This window comes from Rhododendron vialii, chromosome 3a (assembly GCF_030253575.1).
Source record: "Rhododendron vialii isolate Sample 1 chromosome 3a, ASM3025357v1".
Classification (NCBI taxonomy): domain Eukaryota; kingdom Viridiplantae; phylum Streptophyta; class Magnoliopsida; order Ericales; family Ericaceae; genus Rhododendron; species Rhododendron vialii.
The window spans coordinates 14,777,282-14,801,186 of NC_080559.1; the positions used below are offsets into that span (position 1 = coordinate 14,777,282).

A 23,905-nucleotide genomic window follows, 5' to 3' on the forward strand; every position below is an offset into this window, starting at 1 on the left:
CTCTCCTCACGTTTTAGTCAATGTATCACTACTTAAATGTTGCATTTTTTTTGGTTGTCTTTTGATAAGTCAAAAATTCATATATTAACTTGGACGTTCGTCATGCTCTTTTTCAAAATAAAGGTCCAGCCTCTATATATATATATATCCACAGATTTCACATTCCAAGCTTGATTCACAAGATAATTTTCCATAATATCTCAAGATCCAAGCTCCATCGGGTTCTCTGAATAGGCCTCCAAAACCCGCTTTCTTGTTAGTCATACCAATTAACAACCGTATGTGTTGAGCTTGATAGTTCCTGCCTCTTATATGTAATCAACTTAGAACATGTCTCAAATTAATGTAACTGTCGCCATGTATAATCAACTTAGAAAATGCGTGTAATTAAGAAACAAAATGAACACAAAGCAAAGAGTGGAGGATTGTCAAAGTCCAATGTAACGTCACAGCTGTCTAATATACCAAAGAGAATCAGTAATGTCTAAAATCCTCTGCAGACCGCGGCAACGAAAAATAATGAGGGCCTGAGTAAGCCAAGATCAAAAAGACCCATTACGTTGCAACTAGCTAGTAGAAATCCCCCAATACGTATCTTTGACCTGATTTGGTTGTTTTTCAAACCAAAGCCATGGCACCAGTTGTACTGGGTTGAGCTCGCCGGAGTGGACTGCCGGGGGGCCGTTCACGGGAGTGGGGAGAGAGAGAGAGATGAATGAACGAGAGTAGAACTCCAGATTTATATGCAACAAGGGATTTCAAAAATGGTATTCATACCCCCGTAATCATGCCTAGCTTAGACCTACAACTCATTGCATGTGTTAGTCCTAAAATTCTTTGCCCTATATAAAATAAATAGGGGTAAAATGGGGTTTATTCAAATTTCAAGAAGAACAATTAATCATAAAAATTGACCGGATTGAAAACAATGTGGTATTGCCAAATAAGACGAGCGTATCGAAACAAATATAATCTCTCTTTCTCTCTCCTCCGATCACTATCAATGGGGCCACTTACTTATATTTATTACCAACTACCTCTATCTTTGTCTACTAAAATTGGGGTTTTGATTATAGAACATTATGGATTTCACATCATTAATTTTAGCAACGTACCCCTCGAATGAATAACCAAAAATGAGGTGACAAGTTTGATTATCTAATTTTGGTTATGCTATCGGAGATACCCTTAGTAGGAACGTGATATTTTTAGTTGGCTGGCTGGCTTACATTTTTTATTTCCCAATGTCATCTATATTTCAATTAAATATTTTTGAAAGTACGTGAAAAATTGCCGATAAAAAAAGTGAAAAATTATAAAACAACTACCTAGTTTCGTGTTTGCTTCCTAATCACTTGCACGTGCACGGCACGTAGATGTGAGCCACCCTTCCCAACCCCACCTCCCTCCGCCGGCCGCCGCCCCCTCTCGCTCTTACTTATTAAGCGAGCAGAAGCCCCAACTTAATTTCCATTCCTAAAACTAAAGAGGAAGAAATGGCAATTTCTGACGGCAGTGGCCGTTTGGCTAACATGAATAGCATAGCCATGCAAGTGCTGATGGGGCGGTGGTACATGGTGTTTGCCGCGTTCCTAATCATGTCGGCCGCCGGCGCCACCTACATGTTCGGAGACTACTCCGGCGACATCAAGTCTGCTCTCGGCTATGACCAGACAACTATCACTTTGCTCAGCTTTTTCAAAGACGTGGGATCGAACGTCGGCGTTATAGCCGGGTTGATCAACGAGGTCACGCCCCCGTGGGTGGTGCTCTCGGTTGGTGCGGTGCTCAACTTCTTCGGGTACGTACGGTTGGATAATTAGAATTTTCATGCCATGGTTATCATCTTTTTCCGATATCTTTTACTAGTCGTTTTGTGATGATTTACTATTTTAAATTTTTGGTTATGTAAGAAGCATATCCTATTTTTAGGAAAAAATCAAACTAACAGAAAACCAAGTCTATCGTTTATGTTTATTTGCCTTTAGTAATGAAAATTCAAATATAATTCACAGATGTTTTTTCTATTTTATTGGATCTTCTAATTAAGATGAACAGAACCAGCTAATTACATGTATTATTCTAGGAAACAAGATCAACAATTTGGGACGGAGGGAGTTAAAAAAGAAGAAGAAGAAGACATATTATTACAAGAATTATTCTAGAAAGTTTAAGAGCTATGACTGTTACGAAAATGAGTCCAAAAGACAAATCTGAATTTATTAAACATGCTGAAAAATACATGCATGAGTGAAAAATACACTAACGATAATAACAAAGAAAATAAAGTTAATGAAACTTCACTTATATGAGAGGAATACCAACAACAACACCAAATATATATCCTCAAAACAAATATTGCGTGAATATAGACATACATCGATGGCTATACAAGCCTCAAGTTCATTAATTCTGGACTTGGGCTTGTGAGCCCATAAGTCTTGTTGTGTGACAAAATTATTCTGCAATGAAAGTGAAATGTCACGACTGTTCGATTCTTGAGTCATCAGTTGCAAAATCTTTGAGCTTCCCCATGTGAAGAATTACACCTCCATATTTATATGTTTCGTCAAGGTTCAATTTACGGTGATACAAATGAAACGTCTCCCTCCCTCCATATCTAATGATAATTAAATTGTGTTTCTTCCTTCAATTTTGAAGAACCCAAAATTCTTTAATTGGCAACTTATGAAGCAAAAGCTATGGTACATTTTCTTTCGTAACTAACCAAAAACATTCGTAACACACACCAAAATTATACATAACATATATACACCAAAAAAGCATGTTACACGAGTGAAAACTTTTTACATCATGGCTTTATACTTGTTTCAAAGCCTAATTTCCAAAAGAATTAAACTTGACTCAACACTAGTTTTTGACAGTCAGAACTATTTACTAAGGTAGAATCTGTTTTAAGAATATTAGGAAAATCATTTGTTAAAACAAATCTGGATTTACTAAACAAGCGGGTAAATACACGAGTGAAATTAAAATACATTAATGGTATAGAGTATATGACAGCCATGTCTTTGAAACTTCATCAATATGAGCCGAACGGCAACATAGTACTCAATATCCGTCAAATTTCACAGCTTCCAAACCCCGAAAACAAAGAACTGTTAGAAATAAAAACTAAACTTTTAACTTGTTCAAGAACATAATCTATAAATCAAAATGAGGCCCATGTTTGACATGTTGTCCACAAAGCAAATTTGCAGTCTCCTGAGTGGTGCGCGAGATATCAATCCGTGTCTAGTCCCATGATATAGTGGTTTCACACAGTTCAATGCACACAAGATGAGACTGCCCAATGAATTGAACCATATTCGTACTCTCTTCCGAAGAATAAAGTTGAAACTCAGTTGCGTTTGTTTATCACGCAAATCAATCTTAAACAAATTTTTACCGAGAGGACAAAATTTAGTGTAGTTTATTTCGTTCATTTATCAGCCTACGCGATGTTATTATCATTTTCCTCCCTCTCCATATGATTATATTTCACATATTCAAGAATTGACTTGACAATTTTCTAAAACGCAACAGGTACTTCATGATTTGGATGGCCGTCACGAAAAAAATCTCCACGCCCCAAATATGGCAAATGTGCCTGTACATATGCATAGGCGCCAATTCTCAAACCTTCGCCAACACCGGCGCTCTAGTCACCTGCGTCAAGAACTTCCCGGAGAGCCGCGGCGTCGTTTTGGGGCTCCTCAAGGGCTTCCTCGGACTCAGCGGTGCCATCATAACTCAGCTCTACTACGCCATCTACGGCAAGAACTCCAAGTCCCTCATCCTCTTCATCGGCTGGCTCCCCGCGGCAATCTCCTTCGCATTCCTGCGTACGATTCGGATCATGAAAGTGATCCGACAGCCCAACGAGCTCAAAGTGTTCTACGATTTCTTGTATATATCGCTCGGGTTCGCTGGGTTTCTCATGATTATTATTATAGTGGAAGAATTGACCCAATTTAGTGAGGCCGAGTACGTCGGAAGTAGCATCCTGGTGTTTGTATTTTTGTTTCTTCCGCTGGCGATCGTGATTCGAGAGGAGTATGGTATTTGGAAGAGGAAGAAAGTACACGGGGTGAACAAATCGCCGAGTCAGTTGAAAATTGTAACCGAGTCGGAGAAGCCGAATGCAGGCGTGGTGGCGTTGTCGCCATCGTCTTCCATCAATGGTGTGGCAACCACTGAACTAGGTATTGCCAAATACTCCAGTTTAATTTCTTCAACTTTGTTTTTTTTTTTTTTAAAGGTAAATTTTAGAAATGATGCCTCTAGTTTCAACCGAGTTTCAGTTTCATCTCCCTTGTATCAATTGCGGCATTTTTAACTTTGAAATTCCGTTAACGTATCTATTAGGTCCAATAAATAACATTTGCTTCCAAACTTATGAAAAAGTGCATAGTGAACGGCAGTTTTGACATTTAAGGGTCCCATGTCTCTCATTTCCACTCCTTAACTAAGCATGTCTCCCAATTCAACGCATTCATTAGTCACTTTTTTTTGTCAATATGGGAAGCAAACATTTACTTATTGGACCTAATAGGTACGTTAATCAAATTCGAGGGTAAAAACGTCAAAATTGATACAAGGGCGACGAAACTGAGACTCAATTGAAACTAGAGAGACCATTTCTAAATTTTGCCCTTGTTAAAATGATTCCCCACAAATGTAATTAGAAGGGTTAACTACTTTCACTAAGATCTCAGTTTGACGTCTCAAACTTGTAGGTCAATTACTTATACACTTTATGGTCAAGATGTGCATAAACTCGTTCGAATATCCATAACCGTCGAAAACTCTAGTACTGCACATAATGTGTAGGTGGGACTAGCAAAACTGAATTGATCTCGAGGTTAATTATTATAAGATTAAGTAAGGCTCATTATATTAACTGAATTTCAGCTAGTATTTGATTGAAGCAAAAATATCGAACACTATTTCATTAAGTAAATCCTACGTTTAATTCATGCATGTTTCATATCTTTTCTTGTTTCTAATTTCCCTGATCTTTTGGCTCCTAAATAGTAGTATTACTGTTTGTTTACAGCTCAAAAACTACCCACCTCACAAAACCAACAAGAACAAGTCTCTTGCTTCAAAAACATGTTCCGCCCACCAAGCAGGGGCGAAGACTACACCATCCTCCAAGCCCTCTTCAGCATCGACATGCTCGTCCTCTTCTTCTCCAGCATCTGCGGCATCGGTGGTACCCTCACTGCCATTGACAACCTCGGCCAGATCGGCACCTCCCTCGGCTACCCCAACAAATCCATCTCCACCTTTGTCTCCCTCGTATCCATATGGAACTACCTCGGCCGTGTTGCCGCTGGTTTCGTCTCCGAAATCTTGCTCACCAAGTACAAATTACCCCGCCCCTTATTCCTCACCCTCATCCTCCTCTTCTCTTGCATCGGCCACCTCCTAATTGTCTTCAACGTCCCCAACGGCCTCTACCTAGCCTCTGTCATCATCGGATTCTCCTTCGGCGCCCAATGGCCGCTCCTCTTTGCAATCATATCAGAACTTTTCGGACTCAAGTATTACTCGACGCTGTACAATTTTGGAGGCGTAGCAAGCCCAATCGGGTTGTATATACTCAATGTTAAGGTTACAGGCCACCTGTATGATAAAGAGGCTGAGAGACAATTGGCTGCGGCCGGAATTGCTAGAAAGGCCGGGGAGGAATTGAATTGCAATGGGGTACATTGTTTTAAGCAGGCTTTTGTTATTATCATGGCGGTGACGGTTATCGGAGCAATTGTGTCGGTGATTTTGGTGGTTAGGACTAGGAAATTTTATGGGAGTGATATTTATAAGAAGTTCAGGGAGGAGGCGAAGGCGGCCGAGATGGAAACGGCATTGGATGGGGGTGGCGGCAAAGTGGTGGTGGCTGGGAGTTGTGGTGGAGATATGGGGATAGAGGAAGAGGGGGATGGAGATTTGTAGCTGGGATGTATAATGTGTTGTATATTTATTGTACAAGAATATTTCAAAACACTTTTTAGGCCGAATATTCTTAATTGGACTTTGGGTAAATATATGTGATCATTAAATTAGGCCCATGTGTAATTGAATCTTGTTTTTCTCAAACCCACTTGAATTTGTTTTAGCCCAAAACAAATTTTTGGGAAAATTCCTGGCGGGTCCCAAATTTTACATAGGGTTCCATGCAAACCCTTTTTTTTAAAGCTCTATCCCATCTAGACCCTTTTTAAAGATGCTTTTACTATTTCGCCCCTATCACTTTTCATACCACAAGAATTCACACCTCCGAGAATTCACACCCCCTCAGAATTCACACCTCCAAGAATTCACACCCTCAAGAACTCACACCTCCGAGAATTCACACCCCCCAAAATTTACACACCTCTAAGAATTCACACCTCTAAGAATTCACACCCCCAAGAATTCACAACTTCGAGAATTCACACCCCCAGAATTCACACCCCTCCGAGAATTTACACCTCTCAGAATTCACACCCCCAATAATTCACACATTCGAGAATTCACATCCTCCAGAATTCACACACCTTCGAGAATTCACACCTTTTAGAATTCACACCTCCAATAATTCACACCTCCGAGAATTCACACCCCTCCGAGAATTCACACATTCCAGAATTCACACATTTCAGAATTCACATATCTTTGTAAAATTCACACCTTTACGGAATTCGAACCCCTAAAATTCACATATTTTTTTGCAGAATGCACGCCCCATCTGCACTATTCGCACCCGAGAATTCATACCTCTTAGAATTTACACCCATTCGCAAGAATTCACATTCTTTTGCAGAATTCACACTTCCAAAAATTCACACCCATTCACACTATTCACACTCCCGGAATTCGCTTCTTTAAAAAAAGACACAATTCACACTTAAATAAATAATTCACATGTTCGTAAAAGACACAATGCACACCTTAAAAAAGACAAAATTAGCATCCCATCTATACTTTTCACATCCTCGAAAAATGAGATATCAATTGAGAGACTCGTGATCTTTACGGAACAAATCAATTGAATCCCAATCATGCAAAAATTGAACAAATCAATTCACACCAAGTGAAGTACAACAATCTACTGTATAACAATACAAGAACGAAACGATTACTAGAGAAATCAATTGAGTGACTCATGATCATTACTGCAACGATCTCAAACGTATCGACGAGCGTAGCTGCAAAATAAAATTAAAAAAACACAACAATAATCACAATCAGATTAATTAAGAAAAAGAAACAAATAAACGTATATATTTATATCTATTTACGAATAAGAACTTACCGAGGTGGATTTCTCCGAATGATCCGCTACCGATCTTTTGCTCGAGCTTATGTTTGCCGCCGACGATCCCGGCAAATACAAGTTTTCAGTTGCCGGATTTTCCATTACGAGTTCATCAACCAGATCTACGAACACGTGGTCAGTTCCTAATGCACAGATCGAGTTTTCAGTTGATTATTCAGATGTTTCCATAGAAATAATAGCTCACTGTAAACAGTGGTGTTCGAAATTGAGGAGAGGGACGAGAACGGCGTCGTTAGTGAAATGAGACGATTGGCGGCGGCGGGGAAGAGGGGGGGCAGCGGTTGCAGTTTCCGGTGGGGAGTTGTTCGGAGGGTTGGATCGGATTATGTCGCCATATTACGGGAGAGGTAGATGCGTATTATGACGACGAGAGTCCCAGCGAGAGGGATATTTTTGGTAGTTTACCTAGAACAGGGGTTAGGCGGAATAGTGTTGATAGGAGGTGGGCTCGGACGGGAAGCGGGTGACGAAAAGGGGCCGGCCAGTAAGAAGCCCCAAATTTTTACTGTTACTAGCCGGTGGGTATCTGCCCGTTGCTTTTCCCGTTGGGCATTTTTGCCCGTTAATGCCATCAGTTTCTAGCTGCTAACAGCTTACACTTGGAAGACTTGGTAAAACTAAAAATTCTATATATATACATGTGTCTTCCTCCTCTACAAGTTTCTTTTACTACTCTCACATTCTCTGTCTCTCCGGAAAAAACAGTTCACTCCCAACCAAAATCCTTTTCCTTCTTTTCAAAGCAATTGTGTTATTTGTTCTAAAAAGAGGAACCATCAAGAGGGCTTGTTTAATCCCCTTCCGACTAGTGCGAGTTAGGAGGAGAAGGCTATATAGTTAAATCCTGAGAGGTTGCGTGCTACGAGCCTTACGCACCGAGTCATTGGTTCTGAGGGAGTGCGAATCAACCTTTAAGGACAACGCCATCGGCATGCTCTATAGCTCGGTGAGATTGTTCTTTGATTTACTTTATTGAATATTTTAGTTTGCTAGAAATTGTGCATTATACTACTAATTTTTCCAACATAATGGATATGTATATTTGTAAGGGGAAGTGGCATGGATTGATACCTACATATGAATAAGTGGAAATAATGGTTGGAGCAAGTGGTATGGTACCACGGTTTCAGAATGTGATTAAGTGATGGTTCGGTCTCTTTTTACATTTCTTGAATTGGATTGGATCGCTTTGTAATTTTTTTTGTTTTTGTTTAAAGAATTTTGTTAATATGTGCCCCTAAGGCACATGTTAAGATACTTATTAGGGCTTTATAAATGAAGCCAACTAACCCCACTAGTATAGGAAATAGTTATAGTAATTGTAATATTGGGCAAAGCGAGAAACTTATTTGATGAGACAAAAATACCCTTTACTTTCTACTGCCCTCCGTTCAGTTTTTTTTCCTCTATTTTTTTTTTTGGTGAATGTTTTTTCCCTCTATAATTCTTTGTCCTTTCAACTTTCCTTCTAACCTTTTCAACTCTCACGGGCAATTGCAGACGTGCAGCAAGAAGTATTTTATTGTGTTTGATTTTTATTATTGGATGAATACATAAATATCGTATTTAATTCATTAATTCTATGATGAGTGAGTAAAGATGGCAATTTTTTAACACTTTGCCGCTGCATCTTTCACTACCAAATTCTAATAACTCCTTAACCTAATTTCCTTCTTCGTGAGAATTTTTTCGACCTGAGTTTCTTCGAGAATGGATCTCCTTTTTTATTTGGCGTATTTGAGTCCCTTCAATGATCCTCCACTTTATCGACGTGCCTATTCTCATGGTGAGTTCACGCTTATTTTGGGTATTCTAGTCATTCTTTTTGAATTTTTGCTAAATTCACGTTTTATTTTTTAGATCAATCATTCGTCTCAAGATGAGTCTGAAAAGTAAAAAATTATGACAAAAAACAAAAAAGGTTCACTAAAAAAGACGCCTAAAATGTCATCGTATATGAAAATTTTCAACTTCGGTCCAAATATTGAGAACAATGATTTAATTCAAAAATAATGATGAAAATCTGAACAAAAATTACAAAATATAAGTTTTAATAAAAAAAATTACAAAAAATAAGTTTTCATCCAGCAAAGGAATTGAATGGATCTTTTGTATCTTGATAAGAAGGGAAAAATGAAAAAAAAAAAAAAATTGTTCCAACGCACAGGTGTTGGGGCTATTGTTGTCTAATGAATTATAGAGGGAAAACAATATTTACCAAAAAAAAAAAAAAATAGAGGGAAAAAAATTGAAGGGAGGGCAGTAGAAAGTAAAGGGTATTTTTGTTTCATCGAACAAGTTTCTTACTTTGCCTAATATAACAATTACTGTCACTATTTCCTATACTAGTGGGGTTAGTTGGCTTCATTTATAGAGCCCTAACAAATGCCTTAGCCTTAGGGGCACATATTAACAAAACACTTTTTTAAAAACTTGGCTTATCAAATCGCTCAAGATGTGGCTCTTGATTGTACCCTTTTATGCTTCCCATAAAAGTGACGGCTGCAGAAATATATTGAACGTGTTTGCAATAGCTATGGATACTGATTTTAGATTATAACTTTAGATTCTGCTGCAAATTTTAGATTTTGAATTTGTTAGAAGTTGAAAAAACCTATTTATTGTAGCTACAGAATTATGAAAATTTAATATTTTTTTTGGGAATTTGTGTTGCAGATGTTAGATCAAGAGAACACACACAAGTGAAAAAATAAACAAGCAATCGAAAAAGCAAGACACGCATTATATGTGGTTTCGACTTAAGCAATTTGCCTAATCGTACTCCACGGGGTGCTTTACTATGATGAAAAGATGAACAAATTACATAAGGGGGCTGCCCTAACTTTGCTTTTATAATTTAAGCAAACAAATACATCAAAAAATTCTAAAAAATGTCGAAACACGCATTTTTTCTCGCCCCCGACCGGCCTGGCTGGATTTAGGGTTGCCCGTGTGGGATTTTCGGAGACCACAGCCTGCTCATCTTGGCACGGGCTTCCAACTAGGTGGGATTTTCAGAGGCCTCAGTCACAATCAGTTCTTCACAGCTCAACAATTCTCCCACTTGAAGACTAATCCGCAGCGCTCCCCCAAATTTTGACAGTTATCAACAAACACCATTAGTCATCAACAGAACACCCATAACAACTATCTCCACAACCTCAAGTTTGGAGACCAACTAAAGCTGCAAAGCTTCAACTTGTCAACCGTCACAACCTTTATCAGTATATGTGCAGGATTCTTAGCACCACAGATCGATCTTTTCAAGCAACAACTCTCCGGCCACTATTGAGAAGTGAACGAATAAAGTGATACCTCAACTGTATGTGCTTTGTTCTCAAGTGATAGGATGGATTCTTGGCAAGAAATATGACACCCTGATTGTCACTGTGCAATACCCCTTTCTCTACCGTCTTTCCCAACTCGTCCAGAAGCCCTTGCAACCATACCATCTTCTTTCACTACAAGAAAATCGTTCTATAGCAACGATCGAAAGTGTCGCTAAAGACGTCAAAAGGCGCTGCTATAGACATTGCAGGGGTATACCAATTGTTTCCAAAAGCGTTGGGAGATCCATGTCGGTAAAGCCCTATAGCAACACTTTTTTGAAGAGCGACAGATATATCTATAGTGATGCTGGTTTCCAAAAGCGTTGGGAGATCTGCTGCGGCAATTTTTTTTTTCTTTTGATAAACTATATATTTATACTAATTACTACTGTTAGTAGTAATACGCACATATTTTTATCTACAAGTAAGCATTCCACGACAATTCTATCAACACATTGAAAATGTATTTTTATGAAGACATCAATTTACAAAATAGAGTATCAAGCACTAAAGTAAATTTGTCACAACACTTTGAGCGTGTATTACATGAATTTCTAACCTTAAAAAAAAAGAAAGATTACTCAATGATCCTATTGCATTCCAGGAATGCACAATTCAATACTTGATTGAATATTCAACTAAGCTCTATGAAATGAAGTCCTTCAAGTCCTCCCTCTTGTCCTTTCTGAAGCATCTAAAAAAATGTCTTATCGTTGTGCTCTTCCCAACGTGTTACTATATATATGCAAAAGGCATTGCTATAGATATTGATTCTTGTAAAGAGTAAATGTGGGCTTTAGAACTCTTGTGTCTAACTACATTTTGGAAATTAAGATGAAAACAAATGAATATGATAATTAACAAAAATGAGGAAGGAATATGAAAATACTTATGGAATTACTGTTGTGTGAGATGACACTTGATTCAACAACAACAAGCTTTTTGCTAGTTTTTTCGTCCCTTGTGGGGTTACTGTTGTTCAAGATGACACTTGATTCGATAGCAAAGCCCGATTTTGAGGCTCTAGCGAGTGATCTTGGATAGCTAGGTCTCTTGTTTGGTTATTTACTTATTTATTCTCCTTGGGACGATATCCAACTTTGTTGTACTTGTCTGCTTATGGAATAATAATACAAACTCCTATCATTTTGAAAAAAAAGGGACACATAATATACAATTTTAAAATGATTAATTTTGTTTTCCGGTGCAAAAAAGAAGAAGATTGATTTAACATTAACCAAAAAGCACAAAGATTCAGAAAAGATTAAATGTTATTTAATAAAAAAAATTTACATTTTAGGCATGCCAAATGAGTCTTGACTTACAGTTTTTCAATGGAATAGAGTTCTTGTATTGAATTCTCATACTCTTTTTTTTTGTCAATCGATAGAAGAGATCATTGTACATCAGATATGAAGTACATAATACAAACTCGGGACACTACATCAATTGTAAGGGTCCACGAGATAACCAAGCCCAACAGCTCAACTAACACAAGAAATAAACCTATTATAGGGTAGAAACAAAAAAAGAAATGAAAAGCCCTCCAAGAAAAGAATACCTACACGCAAGTAGGGAGACTCGAACTCTTGACCTCCTAATGAAATATAAGAGTCCTGGCCAACTGAGTTAGCCTCAGTTGATTAATTCTTATACTTATCTCAGTGTATTTTTTGCAATTGATTATTAATTTATGACAAACTCATTACTCTCCTTTTTTTTAAAAAAAAAAAAACTATTTTTGACAAACATATTACTCTTTGATTGGTTGAAAGTAACTTCTACGTACCTTCCAATTTATTACTGTAGTATGTTTAATATAAGTTCAATTATGCTCTCTCATATCGCATGGACAATGCCACGACACAATATACGTACTTTGAGTGCCACGACATATTTTAGTGTTTATTTAAAACCTCAATATCCAATAATAACTAGTCTAACCGATTATTTAAGTGTCTTCTCTCTCTCCCTCGGCCCTTTTCTCTAAGCATTGACCGTATCTGATTACACCAATAAAATAAATCAAACGGAAGACTGAGTCTTCCTTAATACATGTGACTGTCCTAATTAATTCCTAACGAATCGTCCACCAATAATTTAATATCGCCCACATGTATGCATGCCATCCTTAAAAGAAAAAACAACGAAATTATAAAAAAGGCTATAACTAAGCTGGCCTTAAATAAATTTATTGCATTTTTTGCAATCACCGTATGGTTCGTTTTTTACGTTCTATTGGTTGACGAAAGCAAATCTATTTTAACAAAGAGATTAATATCTCTTTTTAACAGGCAAAAGAGTAATATTTTTTCTCGCTATAAAAATGTACCGTCATATTCCATCACCAACTTTCTTATTAGCATTTTATTTACTCTATTTTTCTCCCTTCTCCCATAAAAAAGCTTGTGATTAATAAGCCTAATTGTTTGAGTTTCTACAGATGTTACAACTTCTCTACAATCACCAATCCTGTTGTCTAATAAAAAAAATCTCGATCATCTGAATATCAGAGTATTTAATGTTACATGCAGGGACGGACCTTGGATTTATCATCACTGGGGTCAAATATCTATAGCATGAATGAGTTTGTATTAACACATGATAAAAGGAAAAAGAATATTCAATATAATAATACACAAAAAAGATCTATTTATAATACATAAACAAAAAGCGATTTGTCAATCCATTAAACATCATTTCACTTACAATTGACCCCGAAGATTTTTCATAATTGGTGAGTTAAACAATGACATAGTACGTAGAATAATGTGACCAAAATTTTTCCTAATTTCTAATTAACAAAAGAGGGTCACAAGATAAGTTCGCTGAGGTACGTAGTTAGGTTGGATTAATGATAGAGCTTAACTTAGTACACAAAATTCAAATTCCTAAATTAGAATTGGCCAACGTGGATTGAAAACATTAAACAATCTAATAAATACTTCCTCTCTTCCATTTTGTTTGCCCATTTTCAATACTCTTTTTAACACAAACAAGTATTATTGTTAGCAAAATTATCTGAAAAAAGAGATCTGAATAGTTAGAGAAGTTAGAAAAAGACCTGGGGTCAAGTATATTACTTTTCCAGCAAGAACCAAAGTATAAAATATATATGGGGCAATTATATTTCCTTTGGAGCAAGAACAAAAGGATCTAAATTTATGGGGCAAACCCCACTGAAATTTCCAAAATATTATGTATATCCCTAGGAGTTTTCCATCCTCAGTGGGGTCAATGGACCACCCTTTCCCATTGGTAGGTTCACCCATGCTTACATGGTCTAAAGGGATTCGGGGAGCCCACTGGCCGCAAGGGTCAGCAAGGTGTGCCAACCTCTGAAATGGTAACTTTTGAGGGGCCCAAAGTTTGGTTGCAAAGTCTCGTTTGGCAGTGAAACAGATTAATAATATTTTATTTTTTGTGGGATCTATTTCACGTCCAAAAGGATGATTTAAATCGTTCATTAATCTTAAAATGATTTTATGGATTAATTTTTGCAAAAAATTAGCTCAATTCAATATCAGTAAGGGCTTTTTCAGAATTCATAGCACCCTAAGAATTCTAAAAAAGCCCTTACCAAAGTCGAATTGAGCTAATTTTTTTTGCAGGAACATGCAAAAAATATTTTAAGAATAATGCATAGTTTGAATTATCCTTGTTGGACCCAAAAAAATAAACAATCTAAAATTACATGTTTCACCCTACGAATTCTTAAAACCCATCATCGATATTGGATTGAGCTAATTTTTTGCAAGAATCCATTAGAAATAGTTCAAGAATAATGAGTGATTTTAATTATCTTTGTGATATCCAAAATTAGGCCACAAAATTCATTATTCTGTTTTGCTTCCAAACAAGGATTTAGCAACCAAACTTTAGGACCCCTCAAAGCCCTTGAAATGGTGTCACCCATTGCTGACCGTTGTGGCAATTTGACATGTTGTTGTGGGCATCCTTAAGATGTCAAATTCAACATGTCAAATTGCCACGTTAGCCTTCAAATATATTTGACATCCTCAAATTTGAAGTTAAGGTTGGAGATGCTAAAGCTGACGTGAATCTAGTAACAGTAATTTCTGGTAGCAATGCAACATCCAACCAAAGTGTCTTCCCATATGCCAAAGCTCATATGGATTTGAAGGGAGGATATGCCTACCAATTTTGACAACAACCAAACCTCATGTCAATTATCAAAAAGCTACTGACCGTTTGGATTTAAAAATGAGCATGCCGTTTGAGGTTTTGTTTTTTACGTAAGGCTTGGAAAGGGAGAGCTTGATGTCAAAATACCACGTAAGAGCATCTCTAACAGGAGATGCCAAAGCTGAGATGACATCTCCAACGGTCAGTTTTGGTATCAATGGACAATCCAAAGCTCAGGTGGTTTTGACATTTCCAAACCCCCATGCCAATTTTGAAAGCTTCTTCTCGTCATGCCATGTTACAAAAAATAATGAACGTTTGACATCAACCAAACCTCATGTCAATTTTCAAAAAGCTACTGACCGTTTGGATTTAAAAATGAGCACGCTGTTTGAGGTTTGTTTTTTACGTAAGGCTTGGAAAGGGAGAGCTTGATGTCAAAATACCACATAAGAGCATCTCTAATAGGAGATGCCAAAGCTGAGGTGACATCTCCAACGGTCAGTTTTGGTATCAATGGACAATCCAAAGCTCAGGTGGTTTTGACATTTCCAAACCCCCATGCCAATTTTGACAGCTTCTTCTTGTCAGGCCATTTTTCAAAAAATAATGAACGTTTGACAGCAACCAAACCTCATGTCAATTTTCAAAAAGCTACTGACCGTTTGGATTTAAAAATGAGCACGCCGTTTGAGGTTTGTTTTTTACGTAAGGCTTGGAAAGGGAGAGCTTGATGTCAAAATACCACATGAGAGCATCTCTAATAGGAGATGCCAAAGCTGAGGTGACATCTCCAACGGTCAGTTTTGGTATCAATGGACAATCCAAAGCTCAGTGGTTTTGACATTTCCAAACCCTCATGCCAATTTTAACAGCTTCTTCTCGTCATGCCATTTTTCAAAAAATAATGAACGTTAAATTTAAAAGTTGTTTGAGGGGCCCCCCCCCCCCCCCACCCCATTTAAAGCTCTTTTTTTTTGACATAAGGGAGAGCTTGATGTTAAATTAGAGATATCAAAATACTACATATGCCTTCATAAAAATTTGACATCTCCAATTTGAAAGCCATGAGTTGGATGTGCTAATAAATGATACTAGAAACTCTCCTCATTTATGTAGGAAAGGATAGGGATTGATCTGTAAATTCAAGATACTATGAGGATTAAAAGTGTAAGTTACTCTAACCACAAGCCATTTTTGTCGTCTCACCCCTTGGGTGAACACTTCATGTGGAAAATTTCTTCAGAAATGCTATGGATAAAGAAAATTTATCCCGAAACTATTCCGAAAAGATCAATTAATGGTTGAGATTTACTTTGATGTATGTGATACAATCATCAAAGTGATTTTCAACCATTGATTGCTGTTTTCGGAATACTTTCGAGATAAATTTTCTTTGTACCTAGCATTCCCCAAATTTCTTAGGTTCCGACAGGGTACCAATATGGAAGTCATGGTATCAATGACCAATCAAAAGACAACACCTGCGCGTGCTCCTCGTCAGCTGGTGTTAAGTTTCTCTCTATTTGCACTCTCTTTCTCTTCTCTGAAAAATTCAAAATATAATAATGAAATTCACTGATCAGGTGGGAAAAAAAACAATGAAATTCAATTTTTTTTTCACGGTTCCTCCTCCTCCTCCTCCTCCTCCTCTCTCTCTCTCTCTCCCCGCAGTTGTTCAATCACTCTCCTAAACCAGTTCCCAACCAACCCAAATCAGAAGACCAAAACGATAAATTAATCAGAGACGACACGAACACTTATGCCTTGTTCGGATGAGTTTTCAAATTTTCTTGGATTTCGTTTTTGGGTAATGAGTGGACATAAAAATTAGGATAATAATTAAAGAGAAATAAAGAGAGAAATGAGAATAATTAGAGATGAAGGTAATGAATGGAGAGAGATATAAAAGCGATGATTAAAAGAAATAAGGATAATGAGTGTTTTTGGAGTTCAAATTTTTTTCCAAGTAGCTATCCGAACAAGACATTAGGCTAACTTATCTAAGTGATTATTTAATTAACAAACGCAAAAAAAATTTAAATAAAAAAATAAAAAAAATCCAAGAATTTCGAAAAAGCCCTTAGCAGAACTCAGGTAACTTATATCTAAGCGATTATTTAACTCTCTTCTCTCCCACCCTCAGCCCTTTTCCCAAAGGATGGACCATATAGTATAGTACTATTGTTTAGACCCAAAAAAAAAATACTCAAAACGAAAGACTAAGTCTTCCTGAATTTCTGTTTGACCAAAAATAAAATAAAATAAAGTCTTCCTGTAATACATGTGACCGTCCCAATCCCCACCGGCTTCATCGTCTACAAATAATTTAATATCTCCCACATGTATGCATGCAAATCCTTTTAAAAATAAATAAATAAATAAATAAAATAAAATGCCTCAACATGCTGATAAAAAGGCTGTAAAGTAAGGTGGACCTAATTAAATCATGCACCAAACCTTGATAGGATGATAGGAGCACGTTCAATATCCACACTCCCCCGTAAATTCACTCCCCGCAAGGCTAAATTGCATCAAGTATTTTAACGGATCAAGTATTCACCGATAAGTGCATACATTCTACGATTTCTTTAAATCCAGCATAAGCCCCCACTTTCTATTTCCACATCCCCATCCCCAAAATTAATCAACAAAGGAGCTACCAAGGGAGAAATTAACATGGCGTTTTCCGGCAGCGAAGGCAGTGGTTGTGCTAACACGAACAGCCTAGCCTTACAGGTGCTGACGGGCCGGTGGTTCATGGTGTTCGCCTCCTTCTTAATCATGTCGGCAGCCGGCGCCACCTACATGTTTGGAGACTACTCCGGCGAAATCAAGTCCGCCCTCGGCTATGACCAATCAACTATCACTTTGCTTAGCTTTTTCAAGGACTTGGGCGCTAACGTGGGCGTTTTATCTGGGTTAATCAACGAGGTCACGCCCCCGTGGGTGGTGCTCTCCATGGGTGCCGTCCTCAACTTCTTTGGGTACGTACGATTTGGACTTTTTGGATTCCAGGCCCTTGAATTTCATCTTTTTTCTCTGAAATCTTTGGTCTGTACTTTTTTCCTCATTTATTGTCTTTCAGTTTGTGGTATATTTTTGTTATTTGTTCCATTGCATTTGGAATTGAACAATTCAAGAATCTAACCAACGTATCAAATTTATCGTACTCCACTGTCCCGCAAATTTAGTCCACTACGAGGTAGTCGTATAATTTTCAAATAAAGTGTACTAGTGTCCAGTATATTCTACTATCTTCGTTACCGTTAGTAAAACATATTCTTTTGTTTTTCGAACTACAGTAAAACATATTCTTCAACCCATTCATTTTAATTTAAAATTACAAATTTCCTCATATTTGGTTTTCGTTCCCATTCCACTTATTTACAAATTTACTTTGAATCTCATGTCTTATGATCAACATTTTCATTGTCTTTTATTAGTTGCGCAACGTCAAGAACCTATGCGATGTTTACGGACTAGTATATCTTATAGCACATATTTAATTTACTTTTCATGACCGTTGTCGATATCGTAACTCTCATTAATAAAAAACAATTATTGAATTATTTTCAAACGAAAAAAGGAGGTTATTCGCAAATTAAAATATTACTAGTTGGTTACCATGATAATTACATTTATTTCACGAAGCGGAATTAATGAATTTCGAAACCCAAACAGGTACTTCATGATTTGGTTGGCTGTGACAAAGAAAATCTCCACACCCCAAGTGTGGAAAATGTGCCTATACATTTGCATCGGCGCCAATTCCCAAACCTTCGCCAACACCGGTGCTCTGGTGACGTGCGTCCAGAACTTCCCAGAGAGCCGCGGCGTCGTTTTGGGACTCCTCAAGGGTTTTGTCGGGCTCAGCGGCGCCATCATAACCCAAATCTACTTTGCCGTCTACGGCAACGACTCCCAGTCCCTCATCCTCTTCATTGGCTGGCTCCCGGCGGTCATCTCCTTCGCTTTTCTCCGTACGATCAGGGTCATGAAAGTGATCCGACTGCCCAACGAGCTCAAAGTGTTCTACGATTTCCTGTACATATCGCTCGGGCTCGCTGGGTTTCTGATGATTATGATTATAGTGGAGGCAAGGTATCAATTTACTAAGGCAGGGTATGACGGAAGCACCGTTGCGGTGTTCATATTGTTGTTTCTGCCGCTGGCGATTGTGATCAGAGAGGAATATAATTTTTGGATGGGGAAGAAAATACAAGCGATGAATGGATCGACAAGTCAGTTGAAAATCATAACCAAGTCCGAAAAGTCGAACGAAGATGCGGTGGCGTCGTTGCCATCGTCTTCCGGCAATGGTGCATGCGCCTATAGTTCTCTAAAGTTTTGATCTGCTACAACTCCACCATTCCCATTTTTTTTCCCCCTTGCTTTATCCTAATTGGATAGAAAATCAATTATCATTTTTAATTGATAATATTTTTAACATGAAATATGAATCTTGTTTGATAAAATTTAATTATATTTTTTAAACAAAAGTTTTTAAAATCACGTAAAAGATTATAGATTATAAAATATAACCAATTGAAAAGTAGTAGGAACTCTCAAAAAGAATTAAACAATTGAGACTGGGGGAGCATATTTTTAGATAGGCTTAGGCCCCGTTCCGGAAAGATAAATAAGTACTTATTTTTTTAGAAGGCAATTTCAAGCTCAAAAATTATGTGCTTAGGTAAATAATTTTCCTATCATTATGGATCTTGTTTGATAGATCTCATTGAGATCTTTAATACGGTGCAAAAAAAATTGAAAAATTATTTTTCATTTACATTATTTTTAAGTTTGAAAATATGAAATAAATACTTATTTTTTAAAAAGGTGTTCTGGAACGGGGCCTTAGTTACATTTTATTAAAGAATTGAGACTGGTGAAGGTGTCATAATATTTCTTGTTATTTCCAATTTCCCTCTTTTAGCTCCTAAATTGTACTATTACTGTTTGTTTACAGCTCAAAACTTACCAACCTCACAAAACCAGCAAGAACAAGTCTCTTGCTTCAAAAATATGTTCAGCCCACCAAGCAAGGGCGAAGACTACACCATCCTCCAAGCACTCTTCAGCGTCGACATGCTCATCCTCTTCTTCGCCAGCATCTGCAGCATTGGCGGCACCCTCACCGCCATTGACAACCTTGGTCAGATCGGAACCTCCCTCGGCTACCCTAAAAATGCCATCTCCACCTTCGTCTCCCTCGTATCCATCTGGAACTACCTTGGTCGCGTCGCAGCTGGCTTCGTCTCTGAAATCTTGCTCACCAAATACAAACTCCCCCGCCCCTTATTCGTGACGCTCATCCTCCTCTTCTCCTGCATCGGCCACCTCCTAATTGCCTTTAACGTTCCCAACGGGCTCTACATCGCCTCGATCATCATTGGATTCTCCTTTGGCGCCTGTTGGCCACTCCTCTATGCAATCATATCAGAACTTTTTGGACTCAAGTATTACTCGACCTTGTACAATTTCGGAGCGGTAGCAAGCCCAATCGGGTCATATATACTGAATGTTAGGGTTGTAGGCTACCTCTATGATAAAGAGGCTAGGAGACAATTGGCTGCGGCAGGAATTGTTAGAAAGGCAGGGCAGGAATTGAATTGCAATGGGGTGGAATGTTTTAAGCTGGCTTTTCTTATTATTACGGCTGTGACGATTCTCGGAGCGATTGTGTCGGTTTTTTTGGTGGTTAGGACGAGGAAGTTTTATAGGAGTGATATTTATGAGAAATTTAGGAAGGAGGCGACGGTGTTGGATGGAGGTCCCGGCGGAGTGTTGGTGGCTGGTAGTGGTGGTGGAGAGGAAGGGGATATATGATTGGTGGTGGCCGGATATATGTGTACGGGGAGATATGGTTGGAGGAAATGGTATGGTATCTTGTTTAATTTGCAATTCTTAAGTTGAATTTGCAGTTGTTATCTCCTCTTCTTTTGCTGGCCTCGTCTCCGTTAGATGTTTTTCGGAATTGTATGCAAACATATATAGTTCTCATTCAGCATATTATAACAGTAATCATTTCGCCACTCCGTAATTTGGAGTCGGTGGATGTATTGGTGTGAAATGAAAATTGATACGAAATGACAGCGTAGGAAAGATGTATCAGATACTTCTCACTGGTTTTAGTTCATTAAAACTAGTGAGAAGGGGGTATACTATTCATATACTTTGGGAGTATTGAATAATTACACAACATGATATTTTTGCATCTTGTAGAGAAAAAAAAAGGTAATAGAAGCAAGAAGTTCCGGAAATGAAAATTTTTTTTTATTGGCTTTTTCGTTTTTTCAAAACGCTAACTCAAGTAATCCAAAGGGCCCACTAAGGTTCCGTTCCGCTAAAAAAAATAAGTACTTATTTTTTAAATTAAAAATAATGCATTATGAGAGAATAACCTGTCTTATAAAATAAGAAATAAGTACTTGAAAAATATGAACCTTATGAAACGGGGTCTAGTAGTGGTGCATTGAATTTTTTTTGCTTGTTTTGCACCCGGAGGAAAAAAGGGTGCATTGAATTTTCTTTAGATAATGGCAATATATTTTAGACATTACAACAATTCATCTAAAAAAGTCTTTAAGGTTTTTGGTTGGGGTAGAGGGTTGGAGGTTGGAGATGGGATGATTTGTAGCTAAGTTTCAAAAATACCCCTGCCTTTAACGGTCAATTTGGATGGAGTTAGAGCATCTATAATGGGTGTGCTAACTAGTGTTTTAATTGTGTGTGTTAAGACTTAGAAAAAAAAATGTATTTTTTGTGCCACAATACTTGTGTTCGTTTGTGTGTTAAATCTTATAGTGTGCTAGCATGTGTGACAAGTTTGACAACTATGTTAGCAAATATAAGTGAGTCCCACTTCTATAATTCAAACTTCAACCATAAAATATAAATATCAATTACTCTTAATACACATTTGTGGAACTTATTTTTATCCTAACAAATATTTTAACACACAAATTTACCAAACTCTTTGTGGATGTTATAATACACTTCTACGTTATCAATGTTTAACACACACTTGTGGAACCCATTTTTATACTAAAACACTAACAAATATTTTAACACACAAATATACCAAATCCCATTGCTGATGCTCTTAGCTTTGGGAACCATTTAAACGTGTATTGTAAACGTTGGGGATGCAATAAACGTGATTTGTATATTGAACATCAAATTGATATTTTGCTAATACTTTGGAGACCCTCTGTACAAATAAACCGCCAAAAAATTGCTTTAAAGTTCAAGGACAAAGGATTATACCATCAGGAAATTAATAACACTAAGAAGCCGAGATATACCTTTTAGTCACCATATCCCTATCACCCCCCTTTCTACTGGCCCGCCATTCCTCCCGCACCTCGATCTACCACCATCTCTACCGCATTCGCTTCCTCCCTAAACTTCTTATAAATATCACTTCTATAAAACTTCTTTGTCCTAACCACCAATATCATTGAAATAGTCGCTCCCAAAAACGTTACTGCTGTAATTTTTATAAAAGCCAACTTAAAACAATCCGCATCGCTAAAATTCAAGTCGCTCGATCCCAGCCTTTTTAACAGCCCTTGAGATGATGCCAATCGTTTGCCAGCCTCTCTATCATACAGGTAGCCCGCAACCTTAACATTCAGTACATACGACACTATTGGGCTTGCCATTGCTCCGACATTGAACAGGGTTAAGTAATACTTGAGTCCGAACGCTTCAAATATGATTGCCATGAAGAGAGGCCATTGGGCACCAAGGCAGAATCCGATGATGATTGAGGCAATGTAGAGGCCGTTAGGGACGTCGAAAGCGATTATGAGGTGGCCAACACAGGAGAAGAGCTGAGGGTGAGGAATAAGGGGCGAGGGAATTTGTACTTTTTGAGGAAGATTTCGGAGGCAAAACAGGCAAAGATGTGGCCGAGGAAGCTCCATATCGAGATGAGGGAGACAAAGGTGGAGATGGATTTTATTGGGTAGTTGAGGGACGTGCCAATTTGGCCGAGATTGTCAATGGCAGTTAGTTTTCCGCCAATGCCGCAGAAGGTGGTGAAGAAGAGGATGAGCATGTCAATGCTGAGGAGGGCCTGGAGAATCGTGTAGTCGTGGCCCCTGTTTGGCGGACGAAATACGTTTTTAAAGCTGGAGATGGATTGTTGTTGCTTTTGTGAAGTGGGTAGTGATTTATCTGAAAAACTGTTTACACTCATTTTTGGCCAAAAATCAGGAAATGAATTTACGGGTTAAAAGGTAGCCTCGAGGGTCGAGGCCCTAGCCTTGAAAGACCTTACGACCAGTTGCCCACGAATTAGGGCCGGTTCTTAAGAAATGATGGGCCTTCCATATAGGCCTAAATCAGTCAAAGACCTAAGGCTTGAATCAGTCCACCAGGCCTGAGTATTTCGTCCAGGCCTAACCCAAATTCCTAGAAGTAACAAAGGCCTAAGAAATGGGCCCAAATTGGTAGAAGCCTTGGTTTTCTCACCAGGCTTGGGCTCAAAAGGCTTACATTGGGCAAAGGCCCATGATTTACCAACAAGTTTAGGCCCAATTGATGAAAGGCCCACTGCTTTAAGAGCATCATTAAAGCCTTTAAGGAGCAATTAGGGGGCCTTAAGCTGCTCACAAGTAGCTCAAAAGGCCTTAAGCTGCTCACAAGCAGCTCACAAAGAGTTCAAAGGCCTTAAGCTGCTCCCAAGCAGCTCACAAGTAGCTCAAAGGCCTTAAGTTGCTCACAAGCAGCTCAAAGGCCTAGAATGTTCTTGTTTGGCAGAGGTAAGCTGCTTACAAGCAGCTCAAGATCTGAGTCTTTACTATCCTTTAGCATGAAGCAAGGCTTGGGACACGTGGCAACCATGCATGGAGACATCCCAAGCAGCTCACAAGTAGCTTAGGCCTGGACAAGCAGCTCAAAGGCCTATATCTAACATCATATAAGCTGCTCATAAGCAGCTCAACCAAGCCTGCGTTTTTGGCCTTGGTGGGCCCAAATATCCATTTTTTATAAACATCCATGCTCATAAGCAGCTTAAAGGCCTCAAGCTGCTCATAAGCAGCTCAAAGGCCTAGAATATTCTTGCTAGACAGATCTGGGTAAGCTGCTCACA

General features: G+C 38.2%; 2 protein-coding genes and 1 pseudogene across 2 annotated transcripts; 2 read left to right on the forward strand and 1 right to left on the reverse strand.

Moving 5' to 3' along the window:
- The first annotated feature begins 1,496 nt into the window (after positions 1-1,496).
- On the forward strand, positions 1,497-6,088 carry LOC131321132 (protein NUCLEAR FUSION DEFECTIVE 4-like). Its single transcript, XM_058352142.1, has 3 exons — positions 1,497-1,801; positions 3,547-4,205; positions 5,060-6,088. The coding sequence occupies exons 1-3, from the start codon at positions 1,497-1,499 to the stop codon at positions 5,956-5,958; spliced, it is 1,863 nt and encodes a 620-aa protein (XP_058208125.1). The 3' UTR covers positions 5,959-6,088.
- Positions 6,089-17,289: 11,201 nt separating this feature from the next.
- Positions 17,290-20,955, forward strand: LOC131319003 (protein NUCLEAR FUSION DEFECTIVE 4-like). The gene is made up of 3 exons (XM_058349091.1): positions 17,290-17,786; positions 18,484-19,121; positions 19,772-20,955. Exons 1-3 carry the CDS (start codon positions 17,479-17,481, stop codon positions 20,629-20,631), a joined length of 1,806 nt encoding a protein of 601 aa, XP_058205074.1. The 5' UTR covers positions 17,290-17,478; the 3' UTR covers positions 20,632-20,955.
- A 1,079-nt stretch (positions 20,956-22,034) lies between these two features.
- On the reverse strand, positions 22,035-23,008 carry LOC131321133 (uncharacterized; annotated as a pseudogene).
- Positions 23,009-23,905: the final 897 nt, after the last annotated feature.

Coding starts and splice junctions, on each gene's coding strand:
- LOC131321132 (XM_058352142.1), top strand. CDS start 1,497: ATGGCAATTTCTGACGGCAGTGGCCGTTTGGCTAACATGAATAGCATA. Junction 1,802..3,546: donor GCGGTGCTCAACTTCTTCGG/GTACGTACGGTT, acceptor AAAACGCAACAG/GTACTTCATGATTTGGATGG. Junction 4,206..5,059: donor TGTGGCAACCACTGAACTAG/GTATTGCCAAAT, acceptor GTTTGTTTACAG/CTCAAAAACTACCCACCTCA.
- LOC131319003 (XM_058349091.1), top strand. CDS start 17,479: ATGGCGTTTTCCGGCAGCGAAGGCAGTGGTTGTGCTAACACGAACAGC. Junction 17,787..18,483: donor GCCGTCCTCAACTTCTTTGG/GTACGTACGATT, acceptor AAACCCAAACAG/GTACTTCATGATTTGGTTGG. Junction 19,122..19,771: donor GCCATCGTCTTCCGGCAATG/GTGCATGCGCCT, acceptor GTTTGTTTACAG/CTCAAAACTTACCAACCTCA.